Raw genomic sequence first — 17502 nt, 5'->3', positions numbered from 1 at the left:
ACAGAAAACTGGCTGTTTGAATAAATGCTTTAGTTTTAATATATATTTATTTAAGGGTACCTTAGTGATATTTGAACAAACTGGCAGATTTTTTTTTTTTGACTGCAGATTATATGATTTTTTTATTTTTGTCACTTTATTTTTTAACTGAAGGATAATTGCTTTACAGAATTTTGTTTTGTCAAACAACAATAATCAACCATAGGTACACCCATGTCCCCTCCCTCCCGAACCTCCCTCCCATCCCTCTACCCATCCTACCCTTCTAGATTGTCACAGAGCCCTTGTTTGAGTTCCCTGAGTCATGTAGCAGATTCCCACTGGCTATCTATTTTACATATGGTATTGTAAGTTTCCATGTTACTCTCTCCATACATCTCACCCTCTTCTTCCTCCCCACCCCCCATGTCCATAGGTCTGTTCTCTATGTGTGTTTCTCCATTGCTGCCCTTAAAATTAATTCATCAGTGGCTCTTTCTAGATTCCATATATATGTGTAAGTATATGATATTTATATTTCTCTTTCTGACTTACATCACTCTGTATAATAGGCTCTAGGTTCATCCACTTCATTGGAACTGACTCAAATGCATTCCTTTTTACAGCTGAGCAGTACTCCACTGTAGATCTGTACCATGGCTTCTTGATTCATTCATTTTTCACTGGACATCTAGGTTGCTTCCATGTTCTAGCTATTGTAAATAGTGCTGCAATGAACACTGGGGTACATGTGTCTTTTTCAATTTTGGTTTCCTCAGGGTATATGTCTAGAAGTGGGATTGCTAGGTCATATGGTGGTTTTATTCCTAGTTTTTTAAGGAATCTCCATACTGTCTTCTATAGTGGCTGTATCAATTTACATTCCTATCAGCAATGCAAGAGGGTTCCCTTTCTTCACGCCCTCTCCAGTATTTATTGTTTGTAGACTCTTTGATGATGGCCATTTTGACTGGTGTGAGGTGGTATCTCATTGTAGTTTTGATTTGCATTTCTCTAATAATGACCGATGTGTAGCATCCTTTCATGCTAGGTCATAAAGTGTTAGCCATCTTTATGTCTTCTTTGGAGAAATGTTTGTTTAGGTCTTTTCCCACTTTTTGATTGGGTTATTTGTTTTCTGGTATTGAGTTGTATGAGCTGCTTATATATTTTGGAAATTAATCCTTTGTCAGTTGTTTCCTTTGCTATTACTTTCTCCCATTCTGAGGGTTGTCTTTTCACCTTGTTTGTAGTTTCACTTGCTGTGCAAAAGTTGATAATGTTTAATTTAGTCCTACTTGTTTATTTTTATTTCCATTACTCTAGGAGGTGGGTCATAGAAATCTTCCTTTGATTTATGGCATCAAGTGTTCTGCCTATGTTTTCTTCTAAAAGTTTTATAGTTTCTGGTCTTACATTAGTTTTATAGTTTCTGGTCTTACAAAATGGTCTTTGATCCATTTTGAGCTTATCTTTATGTATGGTATTAGGAAGTGTTCTAATTTCATTCTTTTACAAGTAGCTGTCCAATTTTCCCAGCACCACTTACTGAAGAGGCTATCTTTGCTCCATTGTATATTCTTGCCTCCTTTTAAAAAAATAAGGTACCCGTAGGTGAGTGGATTTATCTCTGGGCTCTCTATCTTGTTCCATTGGTCAATATTTCTGTTTTGTGCCAAACTGTCTTGATGACTGTAGCTTTGTAGTATAATCTGAAGTCAGGACGGTTGATTCCTCCAGCTCCATTCTTCTTTATCAAGACTGCTTTGGCGATTTAGGGTCTTGTGTTTCCATATGAATTGTGAAATTTTTGGTTCTAGTTCTGTGAAAAATGCCATTAGTAATTTGATAGGGATCACACTGAATCTATAGATTGTATTTGGTAGTATTGTCACTTTCACAATATTGATTCTTCCTACCTAGGAACATGGACTATCTCTCCATCTGTTTATGTTGTCTTTATTTCATCAGTGTCTTATAATTTTCCATATACAGTTCTATGTTTCGTTAGGTAGGTTTATTCCCAGATACTTTATTCTTTTTATTGCAATGGTGAATGGAATTGATTCCTTAATTTCTCTTTTGGATTTTTCATTGTTAGTATACAGAAATGTAAGTGATTTCTGTGTATTGACCGTGTATCTCATGACTTTGCTGAATTCACTGATTAGCTCTAGTAATATTCTGATAGTTTCTTTTGGGTTTTCTATGTATAGTATCATGTCATCTGCAAACAGTGAGAGTTTTACTTCTTTTCCAATCTGGATTCTTTTTATTTCTTTTTCTTCTCTGATTCTCATAGTGAGGACTTCCAAAACTATGTTGAATACCAGTGATGAGAGTGGACACCCTTGTCTTGTTCCTGATCTTAGAGGGAATGCTTTTAGTTTTTCACCACTGAGAATAATGTTTGTTGTGGGCTTATCATATATGGCCTTTACTATGTTGAGGTAGATTCCTTCTATGTCCATTTTTTTGAAGTGTTTTTTAATCATAAATGGATGCTGAATATTATTGAAGGCTTTTTATGTATCTATTGAATGATCATACGGTTTTTTATCTTTCAACTTGTTAATATGGTATATCATATTGGTTCATTTGTGTATATTGAAGAATCCTTGCATCCCTGGAATAAATCTGACTTGATCATGGTGCATCTGCTTTTTAATGTGTTATTGAATTCTGTTTGCTAGAATTTTGTTGAGGATTTTTACATCTATGTTCATCAGTGATACTGGTCTGTAATTTTCTGTTTTTGTGTTGTCTTTGTCTGGTTTTGGTTTCGGGGTGATTGTGGCCTCATAGAATGAGTTTGGAAATGTTCTTTCCTCTGCAATTTTTTGGAAGAGTTTCAGAAAACTAGTCATTAGCTCTTCTCTGAATGTTTGACAGAATTTTCCTATCAAGCCATCTTGCCCTGGGCTTTAGTTTTTTGGGGGAGATTTTTTTATCACAGTTTCGATTTCAGCATTTGTAACTTGCTTCTTCATAATATCTATTTCTTCTTGGTTCAGTCTTGGGAAGTTGAAGTTTTCTAAGAATCTGTCCATTTCCTCTGTGTTGTCCATTTTATTAGCATGTAGTTGCTCATAATATTCTCTTATGATCCTTTGTGTTTCTATGTTACCTGTTGTAACCTCTTCTTTTCCATTTCTAATTTTATTTTTCTCCCTTTTTTCTTGATGAGTCTGGCTAGTGGTTTGTCAATTTTATTTATCTTCTCAAAGAACAAGCTTTTAGTTTTATTAATCTTTGCTATGTTTCCTATATTTCTTTGTCATTTATTTCTGCTCTGATCTTTATGATTTCTTTCCCTCTGTTGACTTTGGTTTTTTGTTGTTGTTGTTGTTCTTCTTTTTCCAGCTGCTTAAGATGTAGAGTTAGGTTGTCTATTTGATGCTTTTCTTATTTCTTGAGGTAGGACTGTATTGCTATCAACTTCCCTCTTAGAACTGCTTTTGCTAAATCCCATTGTGTTTTCACTGTCATTAGTTTCTAGAAATCTTTTGATTTCCCTTATTTCTTCAGTAACCTCTTTGTTATTTAGTAATGTATTATTTAATCTCCATGAGTTAGTGTTTTTTGCAGTTTTTTCCCCCCTGCAGTTGATATCCAGTATCATAGCATTGTTATCAGAAAAAATGCTTGATATGATTTCAATTTTCTTAAATTTATTGAGGCATGATTTGTGGTCCAAGATGCAGTCTCTCCTGGAGAATGATCTATGTGCACTTGAGAAGAAAGCATATTCTTCCTTTATTTTGATGGAAAGCCCTGAAGATATCAATCAGGTCCATTTGGTCTAATGTTTCATTTAAGGTTTGTGTTTCCTTATTGATTCCCTTTTGATGATTTGTCCTCTGGTGTAAGAGGGGGTGTTAAAGTCCCCTACTAGTATTGTGTTACTCTCAATTTCCCCTCTTATACCTGTTAGCATTTGCCTTATGTACTGAGGTGCTCCTATGTTGGGTGCATAAATATTTACAATTATAATGTCTTCTTGGATTGATCCCTTGATCATTATGCAGTGTCCTTCTTTATCTCATAATATTCTTTATTTTAAAGTCTATTTTGTCTGAAATAACAATTGCTACTCTGGCTTTCTTTTGACATTCAAAAGAAATATGGAATACCTTTTCCCATCCTTTTAACTTTCAGTCTGCATGTGTCTCAAGGTCTGAAGTGGGGCTCTTGTAGGCAGTGTATATATATGGGTCTTGCTTTTGTATCCAGTCAGTCAGTCTGTATCTTTTGGCTGGGGCATTTAATCCATTTACATTTAAGGTAATTATTGATATATCTATTCCTATTGTGGAGAAGGAAATGGCAACCCACTCCAGGATTCTTGCTTGGGAAATTCCATGGACAGAGGAGCCTGGAAGACTGTAGTCCATGGGATCACAAAGAGTCAGATGCAACTGAGTGACTAAATAGCATATTCTTATTGGCACTATCCTAATCATTTGGGGTTTGTTTTTGTCGTTTTTTTCCTTTCTCTTGTGTTTACTGGCTATGTAAGTCCTTTTAGTATTTGTTGTAAGGCTGGTTTGATGGTGCTAAATTCTCTTTACTTTTGCTTGTCTGTGAAGTTTTTGATTTATTCACCAATTTTGAATGAGATTTTTGCCAGGTATAGTAATATTAGCTGTAGATTTTTTTTTTCAGGACTTTAAATATACCCTGTCATTCCCTTCTGGCCTGCAGAGTTTCTGCTGAAAGATCCACTGTTAATCCTATGGGTTTTCCTTTGTGTGTTACTTGTTGCCTTTCTCTTGCTGCTTTCAATGTTCTTTCTTTGTGCTTAATCTCTGGTAGCTTGATTAATATGTGTCTTGATGTGCTTCTCTTTGGGTTTATCCTATAAGGGACTCTCTGCACTTGTTGGACTTGACTATTTTCTTTTCCATGTTGGGAAAGTTTTCAAGTATAATTTCTTCAAAAATGTTCTCAGTGCCTTTCTTTTCTTCTTCTTATTCCTCTGGGGCCCCTATAACTCAAATGGTGGTGCATTTAATATTGTCCCAAAGGTCTCTGAGGCTCTCCTCAATTCTTTTAATTTTTTTCCTTTATTCTGCTCTTCAGCAGTCATTTCCACCATTATATCTTCCAGCTCACTTATTCATTCTTCTGCCTCAGTTATTCTGCTACTGGTTCCTTCTGGAGTATTTTTAATTTCAGTAATTGTGGTATTCATTTCTATTTGCTTATTCTTAATTTCTTCTATGTCTTCGGTGATTGTATTAACTGTGTTAATTTTATCTTGCATTTTCTCCATTCTATTTTCAAGTCTTTGGAGCATCTTTCGGAGAAGGCGATGACACCTCACTCTAGTACTCTTGCCTGGAAAATCCCATGGACGGAGGAGCCTGATAGGCTGCAGTCCATGGGGTCGCAAAGAGTCAGACATAGCTGCGTGACTTCACTTTCATGCACTGGAGAAGGAAATGGCAACCCACTCCAGTGTTCTTGCTTGGAGAATCCCAGGGACAGGGGAGCCTGGTGGGCTGTCGTCTATGGGGTCACACAGAGTTGGACACAACTGAAGTGACTTAGCAGCAGCAGCAGCAGCAGCAGGAGCATCTTTACTATCATTATTTTGAATTCTCTTTCAGGCAGACTGCTTATTTCCTCCTCACTGATTTGGCCTTGTGAGTTTCTACCTTGTTCTTTCATTTATGCTGTATTTCTCTGTTTTTTTCCTTTTTTTTTTTTTTTCTAACTTGCTCCACTTGAGGTCTGCTTTTCTCAGGCTTTAGGGTTGTATTCCTTCTTCCTTTTGGTTTTTGCCCTTTGAGGGAAATGTTGGTTGAGTAATTTGTATTGACTTCTTGTTAGGGGTGACTTGTGCCTATGTTCTAGTGGGAGGAGATCAAGTAGATCAGGTAGGTAATTACAGAAATGTTGGGACATATACACACACTTCCACACACATCAGATCAGATCAGTCGCTCAGTAGTGTCCGACTCTTTGCGACCCCATGAATCGCAGCACGCCAGGCCTCCCTGTCCATCACCAACTCCTGGAGTTCACTCAGACTCACGTCCATCGAGTCAGTGATGCCATCCAGCCATCGAATCCTCTGTCATCCCCTTCTCCTCTTGCCCCCAATCCCTCCCAGCATCAGAGTCTTCTCCAATGAGTCAGCTCTTCGCATGAGGTGGCCAAAGTACTGGAGTTTCAGCTTTAGCATCATTCCTTCCAAAGAAATCCCAGGGCTGATCTCCTTCAGAATGGACTGGTTGGATCTCCTTGCAGTCCAAGGGACTCTCAAGAGTCTTCTCCAACACCACAGTTCAAAAGCATCAATTCTTCGGCACTCAGCCTTTTTCACAGTCCAACTCTCACAACCATACATGACCACAGGAAAAACCATAGCCTTGACTAGACGAACCTTTGTTGGCAAAGTAATGTCTCTGCTTTTGAATAGTTATAACCAAAGTATTCTAAAGAAGAGTACAGGAGATTGACTTGGTGAGCAGGGGAAACCAAAAGTGATATTGACCAATTAAAAGCAGAGCTAACTAATGCTCAATCTGGAAAACTGGGCCTGAGAGGAGTACCACATGAGGAATATAGCAAAGAGAGCTCAACAATTTAACTTACTTGGTGAAAAAAGAAAGTGTATAGGAAAAAAGGGAGAAGAAAAAAAGAGAAAAATAAAAAAGAGGAGAGGGAGAGAAAAGAGAAAAGGAAGGGGTGGAAAATAGGGTTAAAAAGAGAGAGAAGAGAAAAAATAGAAAAGCAAAGATAAATGGTTGTATGTGAGAAAGATTCATATATATTCAGGAATAGCTACAGCCGGTAAAGAATTATAAAGAAAAGCAGTTGAATATATCAAAAAACAAAATCAGAAACATCACCAAAAGAAAAAAAGGTGAAAAAGAAAAAAAATCTTAAAATGATTTTTTTTTTTTAAATGAGAAAAACAAAGAGGAAAAGAACACCTCTTTTGCAGGTATGGAAAACCACAGCACCACAAAAGGCTAATATGAAGGTAGAAATATGTAGGGGGAATAAACAGTGGATTTATAAGAAAAAAAGTTCTCAAGGTCATAGTTCTTGGTTGTGGAGTCTGCTCCCATAGATGGGGTTGGATTAGTGTCCTGTTATGTTTTCCTGGTTGGGGGTGCTTGTGCCTGTGTTCTGGTTGATGGAGCTGGATTTCATCTCTCTGAAGGGTGGTGCAGTGTCCAATAGTAGGTTTTGGGGTGTCTATGGGTTCAATATGTCTTTGGGCAGTACTTCTGGCTTTGGCAGTGTTAGATATGTCTATTTCTGCAACCGTGTCAAACTGGCTGTCTCAACATAGCTTCACTGCTGAACTGGAAGATTTTTTTACATATTTGAATTACACATGCTACTGACTGAGTGTGTCCCCCCGAAGTTCACATGCTGAAATCCTAACCTCCATAGTGATGGTTATTTGGAGGTGAGGGCCTTAGGTGGTGATTAGGTTATAGAGGGAGCCTCAAGAATGGGATTAGTGCCCTTATAAAAGGAACCCTAGAGAGATCTCCTGTCCCTTTTGCCATGCGAGGACACAGCCTGAAGACACTTGTCTATGAACCAGGAAGCAGGTCCTCACCAGACACTGAGTCTGCCAACCCATTGATCTTGAGCCCTTAGTCTCCCAACTTTGAGAAATAAATGTCTGTTGTTTATAAGCCACCTGGTCTATGGCATTCTGTTATAATAGTCGGAATGGACTAAGACACCATGATTATAAATAATACACTGTAACTGCTAAGTCACCTCAGTCATGTCTGACTCTATACAACCCCATAGACGGCAGCCCACCAGGCTTCCCCATCCCTGGGATTCTCCAGGCAAGAACACTGGAGTGGGTTGCCATTTCCTTCTCCAATGCATGAAAGTGAAAAGTGAAAGTGAAGTCGCTCAGTCGTGTCTGACTCTTAGCGACCCCATGGACTGCAGCCTGCCAGGCTCCTCCGTCCATGTGATTTTCCAGGCAAGAGTACTGGAGTGGGGTGCCATTGCCTTCTCCAATACACTGTAAACTCAATACCATTATAAACATAATTATTGTTTTTCTATTTAAATCATTAAATACAGGTTCTCATCAACTGCAATTTGCTGTCCCACCTGATTTTAGGGATGGAGCAGATCTGAGTGATATACAGACGCCCATACTTGCACTGACCTTACCATAACTGCAAGTTCCTCATGGAAAGCACTGCATTTTCCAATTGGTTTTTTGTGTGTGTCTAAGCCTAGAGCTCTCAGTAAATCATGGAGAATGCTGCAGGGTTCAATAAGTGCTCATGCTGAAAAGCAGAGTGGAAAATCCCAGCCTTTTTAAGCCAGCACAGTAATAAAGCAGCTTCCTTCTAGGTTGCCAGTATTGCTGGGCTTACCCACAAGGTCCCATTCTCCATTTGGGATATAGCCGCTAATGTCTGCCTCCTGCATTTGCAGATCCAAGGACCATCCTCCATAAGACCAGGACCCAAACTTCAGTTTGCACTGCTGCACATCAAAGGGGAACCAGCGCACGTCGATGTAGCAGGAGCTCTTAAAGATGCCTACACGGGCAATAAGACAGACCAAGACCTGTGTTAGACACACAGCTGTTGGTGGGAATGCAAATTGGTGCAGCCACTATGGAAACAGTACAAAGGCTCCTCAAAAAATTATAAATAGAACTAAATATGATCTTGTAATCCCACTCCTGCATATACATCCAAAGGAAACAAAATCGGTATCTTAAAGATCTATCTGCACCCATATTCACTGCAGCATTACTCACAACAGTCAAGACATAGAAACAACCTAAGTGTTTGTTGATGGATAAATAAATAAAATAAAAAAATATATGTATCTATAATTAAATTTATATGGATTATATGCAATATATTCCTGATGATTATTATTATTCAGCCTTTAAAAAGATGAAAATCTTGCCATTTCCAGCAACATGGATGAACCTGGAGGACCTTATGCTAAGTGAAATAAGTCAGACACAGAAAGACACATCCTGTATAATATCATTTACGTGAAGAATTTGAAAAAAATAAATTTGAACTCAGAAACAGAGAGCAGAATAGTGATTGCCAAGGGCTGGAGGATGGCAGAAATGGGGGAGAAGTTGATCAAAGGGTACAAACTTTCAGTTGTAAGAGGAGGATTCACTGTGAGGATCTAATATATAGCACCATGACTACAGTTAAAATTTCAAGTATGCCTGAAATTAACTATGTGAGGTGATGGGTATGTTAATTAATCTGATTGTTGAAATAAATGGTTTCACAACATGTGTGCATGTGTGTGTGTATGCATGTGTAAACATATCATACACTCACACACACACTTACATATAAGTGCATTCATGCTAAGTCACTTCAATCGTGTCTAACTCTTTGCGACTCTATAGATTGTAGCCTGCCTGGCTCCTCTGTCCATGGGATTCTGGAGTGGGTTGCCATGCCCTCCTCCAAGGGATCTTCCCAGCCCAGGGATCGAACCCATGTATATACATACATATATATGACACAGATATATATATACACACACACATATGTATGTGTATATATGTGTGAATGTATATATGATATATACATTTGTCAACTACACCTCAATAATGCTGGAAAAAAAATGCACAGCAATTCCTTGGTCTCCATCTCATACACTGTTCATAATACACACAGCCTGCCCTTCATGGAGTGAAACTCTTGCTGGCCTGATCAAAGGTTGGCAAATTAAATGATGCATCATTACGGATACTCTGCATGTCTCAGGATCAATGCTCTGCACATATCCCCTGGACCATTTGTGCTCCCTTTAGGAGGAGGAGGTGTGAATACCAGGGTCTCTCACTTGGGTGTGACTAAAGAGGCTTCAATCCATTCTGCCCACCCAAACAGTAGCTAAACCTATCCAGAACAAGCTGGGTCTTTTTGGAAAAATCTCTAGAAAAGAAGTTCAGCTGAGGCCCTACTGTCTTTTACATTTCAAAGACTATACTGACATTTTCTATTCTGAGATTTCTGTGCAAAAAATTAAATGTTCTGTAAACTTTCTCATGCCATGCACGTGCATCTCCAAATTCTAAACAGTAAGAGACATGTAAAGAATGTTAAAAAATCCAATACAAGCTGATAAAAATAATGAAGCGCTTAGAAACAGACTCTGAAAGGTGTGTGTGTGTGTGTGTGTGTGTGTGCGTGTGTGTGTGTTTGGTGAGGAGTAGAAGGAGCATTTTCTTTATGTTAAAAATTGAGGAAATATTTGGTTTATCTAGAAATATATGTGGAAGATAATTTTAACTCGCTTGAATTCTAGATTATAAACAGAAGAAAAACTAACAGGTTTTAGATGAGGAGGTAGTGTTTGGACAAAAATTAGTTTCCACTGAAAAGGACAGGACAAGCTGGCAGGGAGTTTCCCAGCACGTCACTGAGATAAGCCCGCTCCAGTGGGCTTTTATGCCCTTTTATGCCCATTTATGCCCAAGTGCTCCCTGCTGTCCAGAGAAGGACCAGAAGGCAGTGATGGCACAAACAGCTAAGGGTCCCAGTGTTCTCAGGGACAGGCCGGTGCTCTGTAAATCTGCTGCTGCTGCTGCTGCTAAGTCACTTGAGTCATGTCCGACTCTGTGCGACCCCATAGACGCCAGCCCACTAGGCTCCTCTGTCCCTGGGATTCTCCAGGCAAGAACACTGGAGTGGGTTGCCATTTCCTTCTCCAATGCATGAAAGTAAAAAGTGAAAGTGAAGTCGCTCAGTCGCGCCCGACTCTTAGTGACCCCATGGACTGCAGCCCACCAGGCTTCTCCGTCCATGGGATTTTCCAGGCAAGAGTACTGGAGTGGGGTGCCATTGCCTTCTCCGAATTAGAGAAAGGAAATGCCTCAAAACTCAGAGAATAGTTAAAAAAAAAAAATGAATGGAGGAAGGGACTCAGGGACCCCCTCACCCACAACCAAACTGTGAAAGGATAATAGATTTCCTGTCTCCTCAAGTCTCTTTAAACGGGATTTGCAGCATCACATCCAGTGTCTGCAGGAATGTGGAACTCATTACAGACACTGCCCTCTCATTATTGGGCTAGATCCCCTGAAACCCTCATTGCCGGCAGAAAATGAACTCTGTAGCTGTAATATTCCATTTCTATGAAATGACCAGAAAAAGAGACTCTCTAGAGACAGAAAGCAGGTCAGTGGTTGCCGGCGGCTGGCAGTGAGGGTGGGGATTAACTGCAAACAGGAAAAAGGGATCTTTAGGGGGGTGATGGCAAATGTTCTAGAACTAGATTGTAGTCGTGGTCCTAAAACTGTCAATTTACTAAATATCATTGAATCATCTACCTAAAATGGGTCAGTTGTATGATATGTAATTTATAATACACATCAATAATGTAATTTATAATACCTCAATAATGCTGTTAAAAAATAAAACTGTGACGGGAAAAAAAGTCATTTCATAACCAAGTCTATTTCAAAGATTCCACTTGAAACACCTTTTGCCTGTTCAGTTGCTAAAGCAGAGCAGCTTCCCAGACAGGTCTATGTGACCCCAGGTACAGGCTTGCTGCCCAAACCAGACTGCCCCACACCCTCCAGCCAGGGTAGGGGAGACTCCCACAGTCAAAGCTCAGTGTGCCCTCCTGACGGACTCCAGGGGCCGTGGAGGCTGGGACACAGGCACGGGGCCCAGAGGGGCTGGCGTACAGAGGACTCGTGGGTCAGGAGCGCTGCTCCTGTGGCTGAAAATGGCCCCAACCTTCAACACAACCCACAGCCCCATATTCTTCTACATGGATGACTGCTGGAGATCATTTTCCACACTAGCCCTCATGATAAAAGATACAACTTCTAGGCCTGCCGTAAAAGAGTGTACAGTGATGGAAGACCCTCTCCGAGCTCTGTGTTAGGAAGAAGGTTTGCAAGGCCTGAGGGAGGTGAGGAGGGGTTGAGGAAGAAGCAAGGAAGCACAAGCTGTAAGACAGAAAACCTGAAAGTCTGAAGTCCTTCCATCTCCGCAGACAACAGTGGATGGTGTCTGCTTATGACTGGTTCAGTCCCTCACACATTTGTTTACCTCCACGTGAGCCAGGCCCCTGGTTGATGAGTGGTGGTTCTAATAGGAATAAACACAGCTCCTTCCTTTGGGGTGCTTATCCTCTGTTAACCCGGAAGAGCACAAAAACCACCACCCAGTAGGCAAAGCCAGCTCTACTGTGAGCACTGTGTGTGTGTATATGTGTGTGTGTGTGTGAGTGTGTGTGTATATGTGCAATATGTAGAGTGTGTAGTGTGTGGTATACTTTTGTGTAATGTGTCTATTTGTGTGATGTGGTGTGTGTATGTATGTGTATGGTGGGTAATGTGTATTCATGTGGGGGGTGTGTGTGTGTGTTATGCAGTATGTGTGTGTGGTATGTGGGCTGGTAGTGAGGTGGGAGGTGGCTGCAGGCTGCCTGGGAGCAGGAAGTTAAACAAACAGTTGCAGTAGGGGAAATAACTCTGGGAAAGAACATGTGAAAAACCATCCAGAAGGTTTTTAAAAAATCTGTTAGTATCTCAAGGCCATGAAGCCCAAGTCTCCCACCACATGGCTACTCATGAGTGGCCCAGGGCCCTGCGAACTGATAGGAATGATGGGCTGGTGAGAGGAGATTCAATCCAAGGAAGCAGTTATCCATCAGCTGCCTGAGAAGAGACACGCTTTCAGGAAGAAACCATCAGATCTCACCTCTAAGATGTGAGAAACCATCAGATCTCACCAGCAAGATGCACTGGGCTTTACTGTGCACGCTCAAGAAGCCAGCCCAGCAAGGTCAACACCTGGAGGGCAGCACCTGCCCGGGTATCCAGTGCAGTGGGAAGGAAAATTGGGGTTGTGAGGGAAGAAATGGCCAAGGGATTGGCTTGCAGATTGTAAGAAGGATGGGAATGACCTAACAAAGGAGACTCGTTTCAGTTGTGGAAGAAATTTAGACAACACAAGACAGACAACAAGGACAGAGGGCATGTGCTGGCAAAGACAGCTTGAGCCATGATCCCAAGACCAAAAAAAAAAAAAAAAACAAAAACCCAGGAAGACAGCATTGCCACATTCAGGGAATATACAGGGGCGTGGAGGAGAAGAAGGCAAGAGCAGCAGGCATGTGTGATAGCTAAGGATGCCCAGAGCACAGAGCTAGCTGCTGCCCCTGGGGGCACCATAGGGCACCCCAACCTCCCTCACACTGTCTAAATGCAGGGAACAAAGGGAGTGGTACTTACCTGGAGGGAGGTACTGGCAGTGCCCAGAAGAATTCACTAACACATTGGTGTGGAACGTAGCATCAAACCGTTCATCAGCACTAGAAACAAGAGAAGGATCCATGAACCAAGCCGGCCAGGCAGTGGGTTCCCCATGCCCTTGGGGTGGTTGTTTCCGTGGTCTGAGAAGCTCTGAGAAAGGCTGTTGCTTTCAGGTGGGGCAGCTAGCAGCAGTGTGAGAGCCCCATGTGGGGCTGACCTGGAAGGTCTTCCCAGAGGACAGGGGGATGGGGCCAATGCCCTCCTCCATTTCACAGGGATGCTGATTTTTTCCACATGCATGTAAAACAAAGCTCTTAGCAAACACGAAACCTGAAGACAACTTAGGAGGTCATTACAGATGAGACATTTCAATCTATCTACAGGAGACAAGAGTGTAGGGAGGTGGGGGAGCAAAGTGCCTCTCTATCAGCCCAGAAGAGTGGGATTTGGACCCACTGTATTCAAGGCTTTAGTTTCAGCCCCATGAATGGGTCCGAAACTCAGATGATGCTTGATAAATCCATCTTGAGTGATTGAGGCTGCAGGTACCCAGGGGAGCTGGGCAGCCTTTAGGGGTACCAGGCTCCAGGACTGGTGATGACAGGTGGAGAGAACAGAATCAGGTTCAAGTTAAGATAAATGCACCCCAGCCGCACCCCTAACCATGCTCAGAACCTCCTCCAGACGGCAGTGACCAACCTGGTTAAAAGAAGGCACACAAAACAGGAAGGAAAAAATAATTAAGACAAAAAGCCCTTAACATCCAGGTCTTTCACTTTCTGTGTTCTGACACTTTGACATCTGGGGCTTTGCTGACCCTGGACGGACTGTCCCCATCACCCCACTGCCCCAGATTAGCCAATTCCTGGAGATAGCAAACAACTCAATCAAATGAAAACCAACTAATCCAGAGCCCACACCCCAACTAGCTCCTTTATGGAGTTCTTATCTCCTGGCCACCATCCACCCACCCTAATCACCGCAGGGGTAGACACCAGACAAATAGCAACAAGCCATATGCATCAGAGCCTGCTGAAAGCATTCCAAGTTCTAGCCATGCTTACCTTGCCTCACCGCTTCCCTGTGAAAACCACAATAAAGGCTTTTAAGCACGTCTTCTCCCCAAGCCCTCTGCCTTCTGATTGACCCTGGTGCTTCCCTGTGTGGCCCTGTGTGGCGAGCAAGCCTCCTGTTTCTAGGGAACTGTGAGTATCTAATAAACTTCCTTCCTTCATCATTTCTGTGTCTGCATCTTACCATACCTGATTAAAACATATCCTTAAAATACTGCTCTCAGTTCAGCTCAGTTCAGTCGCTCAGTCATGTCCAACTCTTCGTGACCCCATGAATTGCAGCACGCCAGGCCTCCCTGTCCATCAACAACTCCCGGAGTTCACTCAAACTCACGTCCCTTGAGTCGGTGATGCCATCCAGCCATCTCATGCTCTGTCGTCCCCTTTTCCTCCCGCTCCCAATCCCTCCCAGCAACAGAGTCTTTTGCAATGAGTCAACTCTTCGCATCCTGCCCTATGTATGAATAAAAACTAAATGGCCTTAAGAAAATGTAGGCAGCCAGTCATGGTACCAGCACCATGAGTTAAATTCCCCTCCTTTTAGCAACTGGAGGACCTCTGCTATGGGCTGCCCATGTCTCCAGAGCCTCTGCAGTCTTTTCTGTCTCCAGCATTCTCTAAAGGGGAAAGTCACCATCACGAGATGTCTGAGGCCAGGCTTCATTGTGAGAGACACAGTCAAGGATAGAGATAAGAAAGACCCAAGAAGAAACTGACAATGAAAGGAATGAAAAATCCTTTCATTCAAAAATAAATGAAAATCTTTTATTGAAAAGAAAATAAAAAATAAAATCCTTTCAAAAAATAAAAAAGTAATACCCTCATAAAAATTCAAATGGATATTGCATTTAGAAAAACAGAGGGCAATATGGAAGTTAAATATGATCTATGAAATACATATTTAAAAATGGGTGGGAGGTTTGGCTGGTAAGAATCACTGAGATGAAATAGAAGACAGAAGGGATGAGGGTCTCAAAGTAAAGGCTGAGGAAATTCACTCAACAGAAGTGGAGGAAACATCAGGGGAGTGGGAGGGAGAGAAATCACATGGAGAAATTTTAGAGCTGAAGGAAACCCCTAAAGTATGAAGACAAAAAAAAAAAAACACGGTGTTTTCAAGAACATTCAGGTGTTTCTTATGTATATTTTCTTGGCCATGGACTTGATCATCAGCTCCAGAAAAAGGAGAGTGAACACTAAAGAAGAAGAAACAAACTTTCAGACTAAACTTAAAGATCCAGAAAAGGGATTTTCAGGATGAACTGTGTAGAGGGTGTAGTAAAAGGGTTGGAGGTCCAAATTACAGCAAGATATGAGGGGTCTTTGAAGAGAGTAAAGTGTATTCAGAGTAATGAACAGAAGAAACAACAAGATGGAAAACACCACAGATTTGATGATGGACTCATTGTTTTAAAAAACCTTTAATTAAAAAACAGCACCAGAAACTTCAGGAAAAACTGTACAAGCTAGCTTTGGTTTGAAGATAAAAAATGTGATGCTGCTGAAAGGAAGGAGGAAGACTAAGCTATGATAAAATAATAATCCTCCTAGATGAAGGTCACATCTACTCCCTCACTTGTACACACATTCAGGGAGTGAGGAAGAGGAAGGCTCAAGATGTAAATATTCTTTGCTTGACAGCAGCCTGTACCCAGGTGTCCTAATGAGACACCAACAGTGACTGGGTGCCAAATAGCTGAGCACGTGGGCCTTCACAAACTCACCCTGGATTTTACCCTGCTTTTTAAATTAGGGTCTCTGGAACTCCAAGATTCTGTGGAGGTGCTTCAGGTTTCTATAAGTGTTTGATTCCAAGTTTCTTTTCCTTGTGTTTCAAAATACAAATAAAAATCCAAACACACTCAAACAATTGTTTTCAAAATCTTAACTCTTCAGACACTCAATGTATTCATTAACATGGCCCGTTTGACTACTTTACTGGGGAAAGTTTAGCTTACAACTCCTGTTGCCATGAATACTGCATGTATTTGGAACTCTTGGAAATGAGTCATCCAGTAAGATTTCAGGTTTGCAGTATTACTCTATTAAAACAATTCACATTGGATCCTACAATTCCAGCATAGAACCTGCATCTGCCTTGACATCTCTCCCCACCTCTGTAGCAACAAAGGCAGAAAGCACAGTGTGATGCTGGCAGAGCTTTGCTTATTTTAAGCTTGGGTGTCATCTTGTCTAATTTTTATAGTAATAATAAAGACTGTGGGCAACTGTTAGTGATTAATTTTGGATGGAAAACATACACACAGCTCCTTCTTCACGGATTTGAATCAATTTAACTGAAGAGACTCTAGAGATCACAAGGCAAGTAGGTAAAAAAGATAAAAATCTGTTACCATTAGCAACAGCTTACCTTTGTGACTCAGTGATTTCTGAATATGGTTCAACCAATATAGAATACTGAGATAAACGGAACTGTACCACTGGCATCATCATCAAAATTCAAATCTTAATACTCAGTGTGGAAGTTTTAGGTTCTTTCCCACAGGCAAATTGATTTTATATGTAAATGATATAAAAGTAATTCTGGTAATAATTATGTGCTAATACCACTTTATCTGTTTTCACCATTAGGGCTGGAGATAAACTTTGTTTGAAAAGGGGTCCTGTGCTAAAATCTGAGTCTGAAAACAGGAAGGGGATGAAAAGTCCCTGCGAAATACGAGTAACCAAAACTATGTCAAGGACCTGACAGGCGACACCACCAGGAATGCCCAGGACACATGGCACCCCAGCCTTTGTAGGCAGCAGACTCTGGTCACCCTGGAGGCTGGGTGGGCCCATATAACTCATTTTCTTTCTCTGTGCTGGTGTGCATATGAAACCTTCTGTATTCAAGTTTTAGGAACTGGTCAAACATTTATATTTTTTTCTTGACTACTGGAAAACAGGGTGCACCCTCAGAGCTTTTGACAACCCTGGCACATGGCTCTTCACTCCCCTCAAAAGCTCTTCTCTCTGGCTGCCATGGTCCCCGTCCAGCAAGTGATGGATAGATGAGCTGGGCACCCCCACCGAGAGGTGCTCATGGAGAGGGAGGGTTATTTAAGCCCAATATTCAAGGTGCGGGTCCTACATCATCAGAGGACTCCTGGAAGGGCTCTAAAGATGCACAGAAGGCTCAAAAGTGGAAAGGTGAGGGTGTTGCCAGCAGAAAGGGCAGTCTGG

General features: G+C 41.3%; 1 protein-coding gene across 5 annotated transcripts in view; it reads right to left on the bottom strand.

Moving 5' to 3' along the window:
- Positions 1 to 17502, bottom strand: part of LOC102397911 (neuronal acetylcholine receptor subunit alpha-7) — a 149794-nt gene that overhangs the window by 15012 nt on the left and 117280 nt on the right. For 4 of the 5 annotated variants that reach the window (XM_044932783.2, XM_044932785.2, XM_044932784.2 and 1 more), the window contains exons 5-6: positions 13223 to 13302; positions 8355 to 8522 (exon numbers count right to left, since the gene is read on the bottom strand). In XM_044932783.2, coding sequence (XP_044788718.1) covers positions 8355 to 8522; positions 13223 to 13302 — 248 coding nt within the window. The remainder of the gene's footprint in view (positions 1 to 8354; positions 8523 to 13222; positions 13303 to 17502) is intronic. The other variant, XM_044932786.2, reaches the window with a different exon arrangement.

The sequence above is a fragment of the Bubalus bubalis genome, chromosome 20, assembly GCF_019923935.1.
Source record: "Bubalus bubalis isolate 160015118507 breed Murrah chromosome 20, NDDB_SH_1, whole genome shotgun sequence".
NCBI lineage: Eukaryota > Metazoa > Chordata > Mammalia > Artiodactyla > Bovidae > Bubalus > Bubalus bubalis.
The sequence above is the reverse complement of the archived record's forward strand: the minus strand, read 5'-3'. Positions and strand labels throughout refer to the sequence as shown.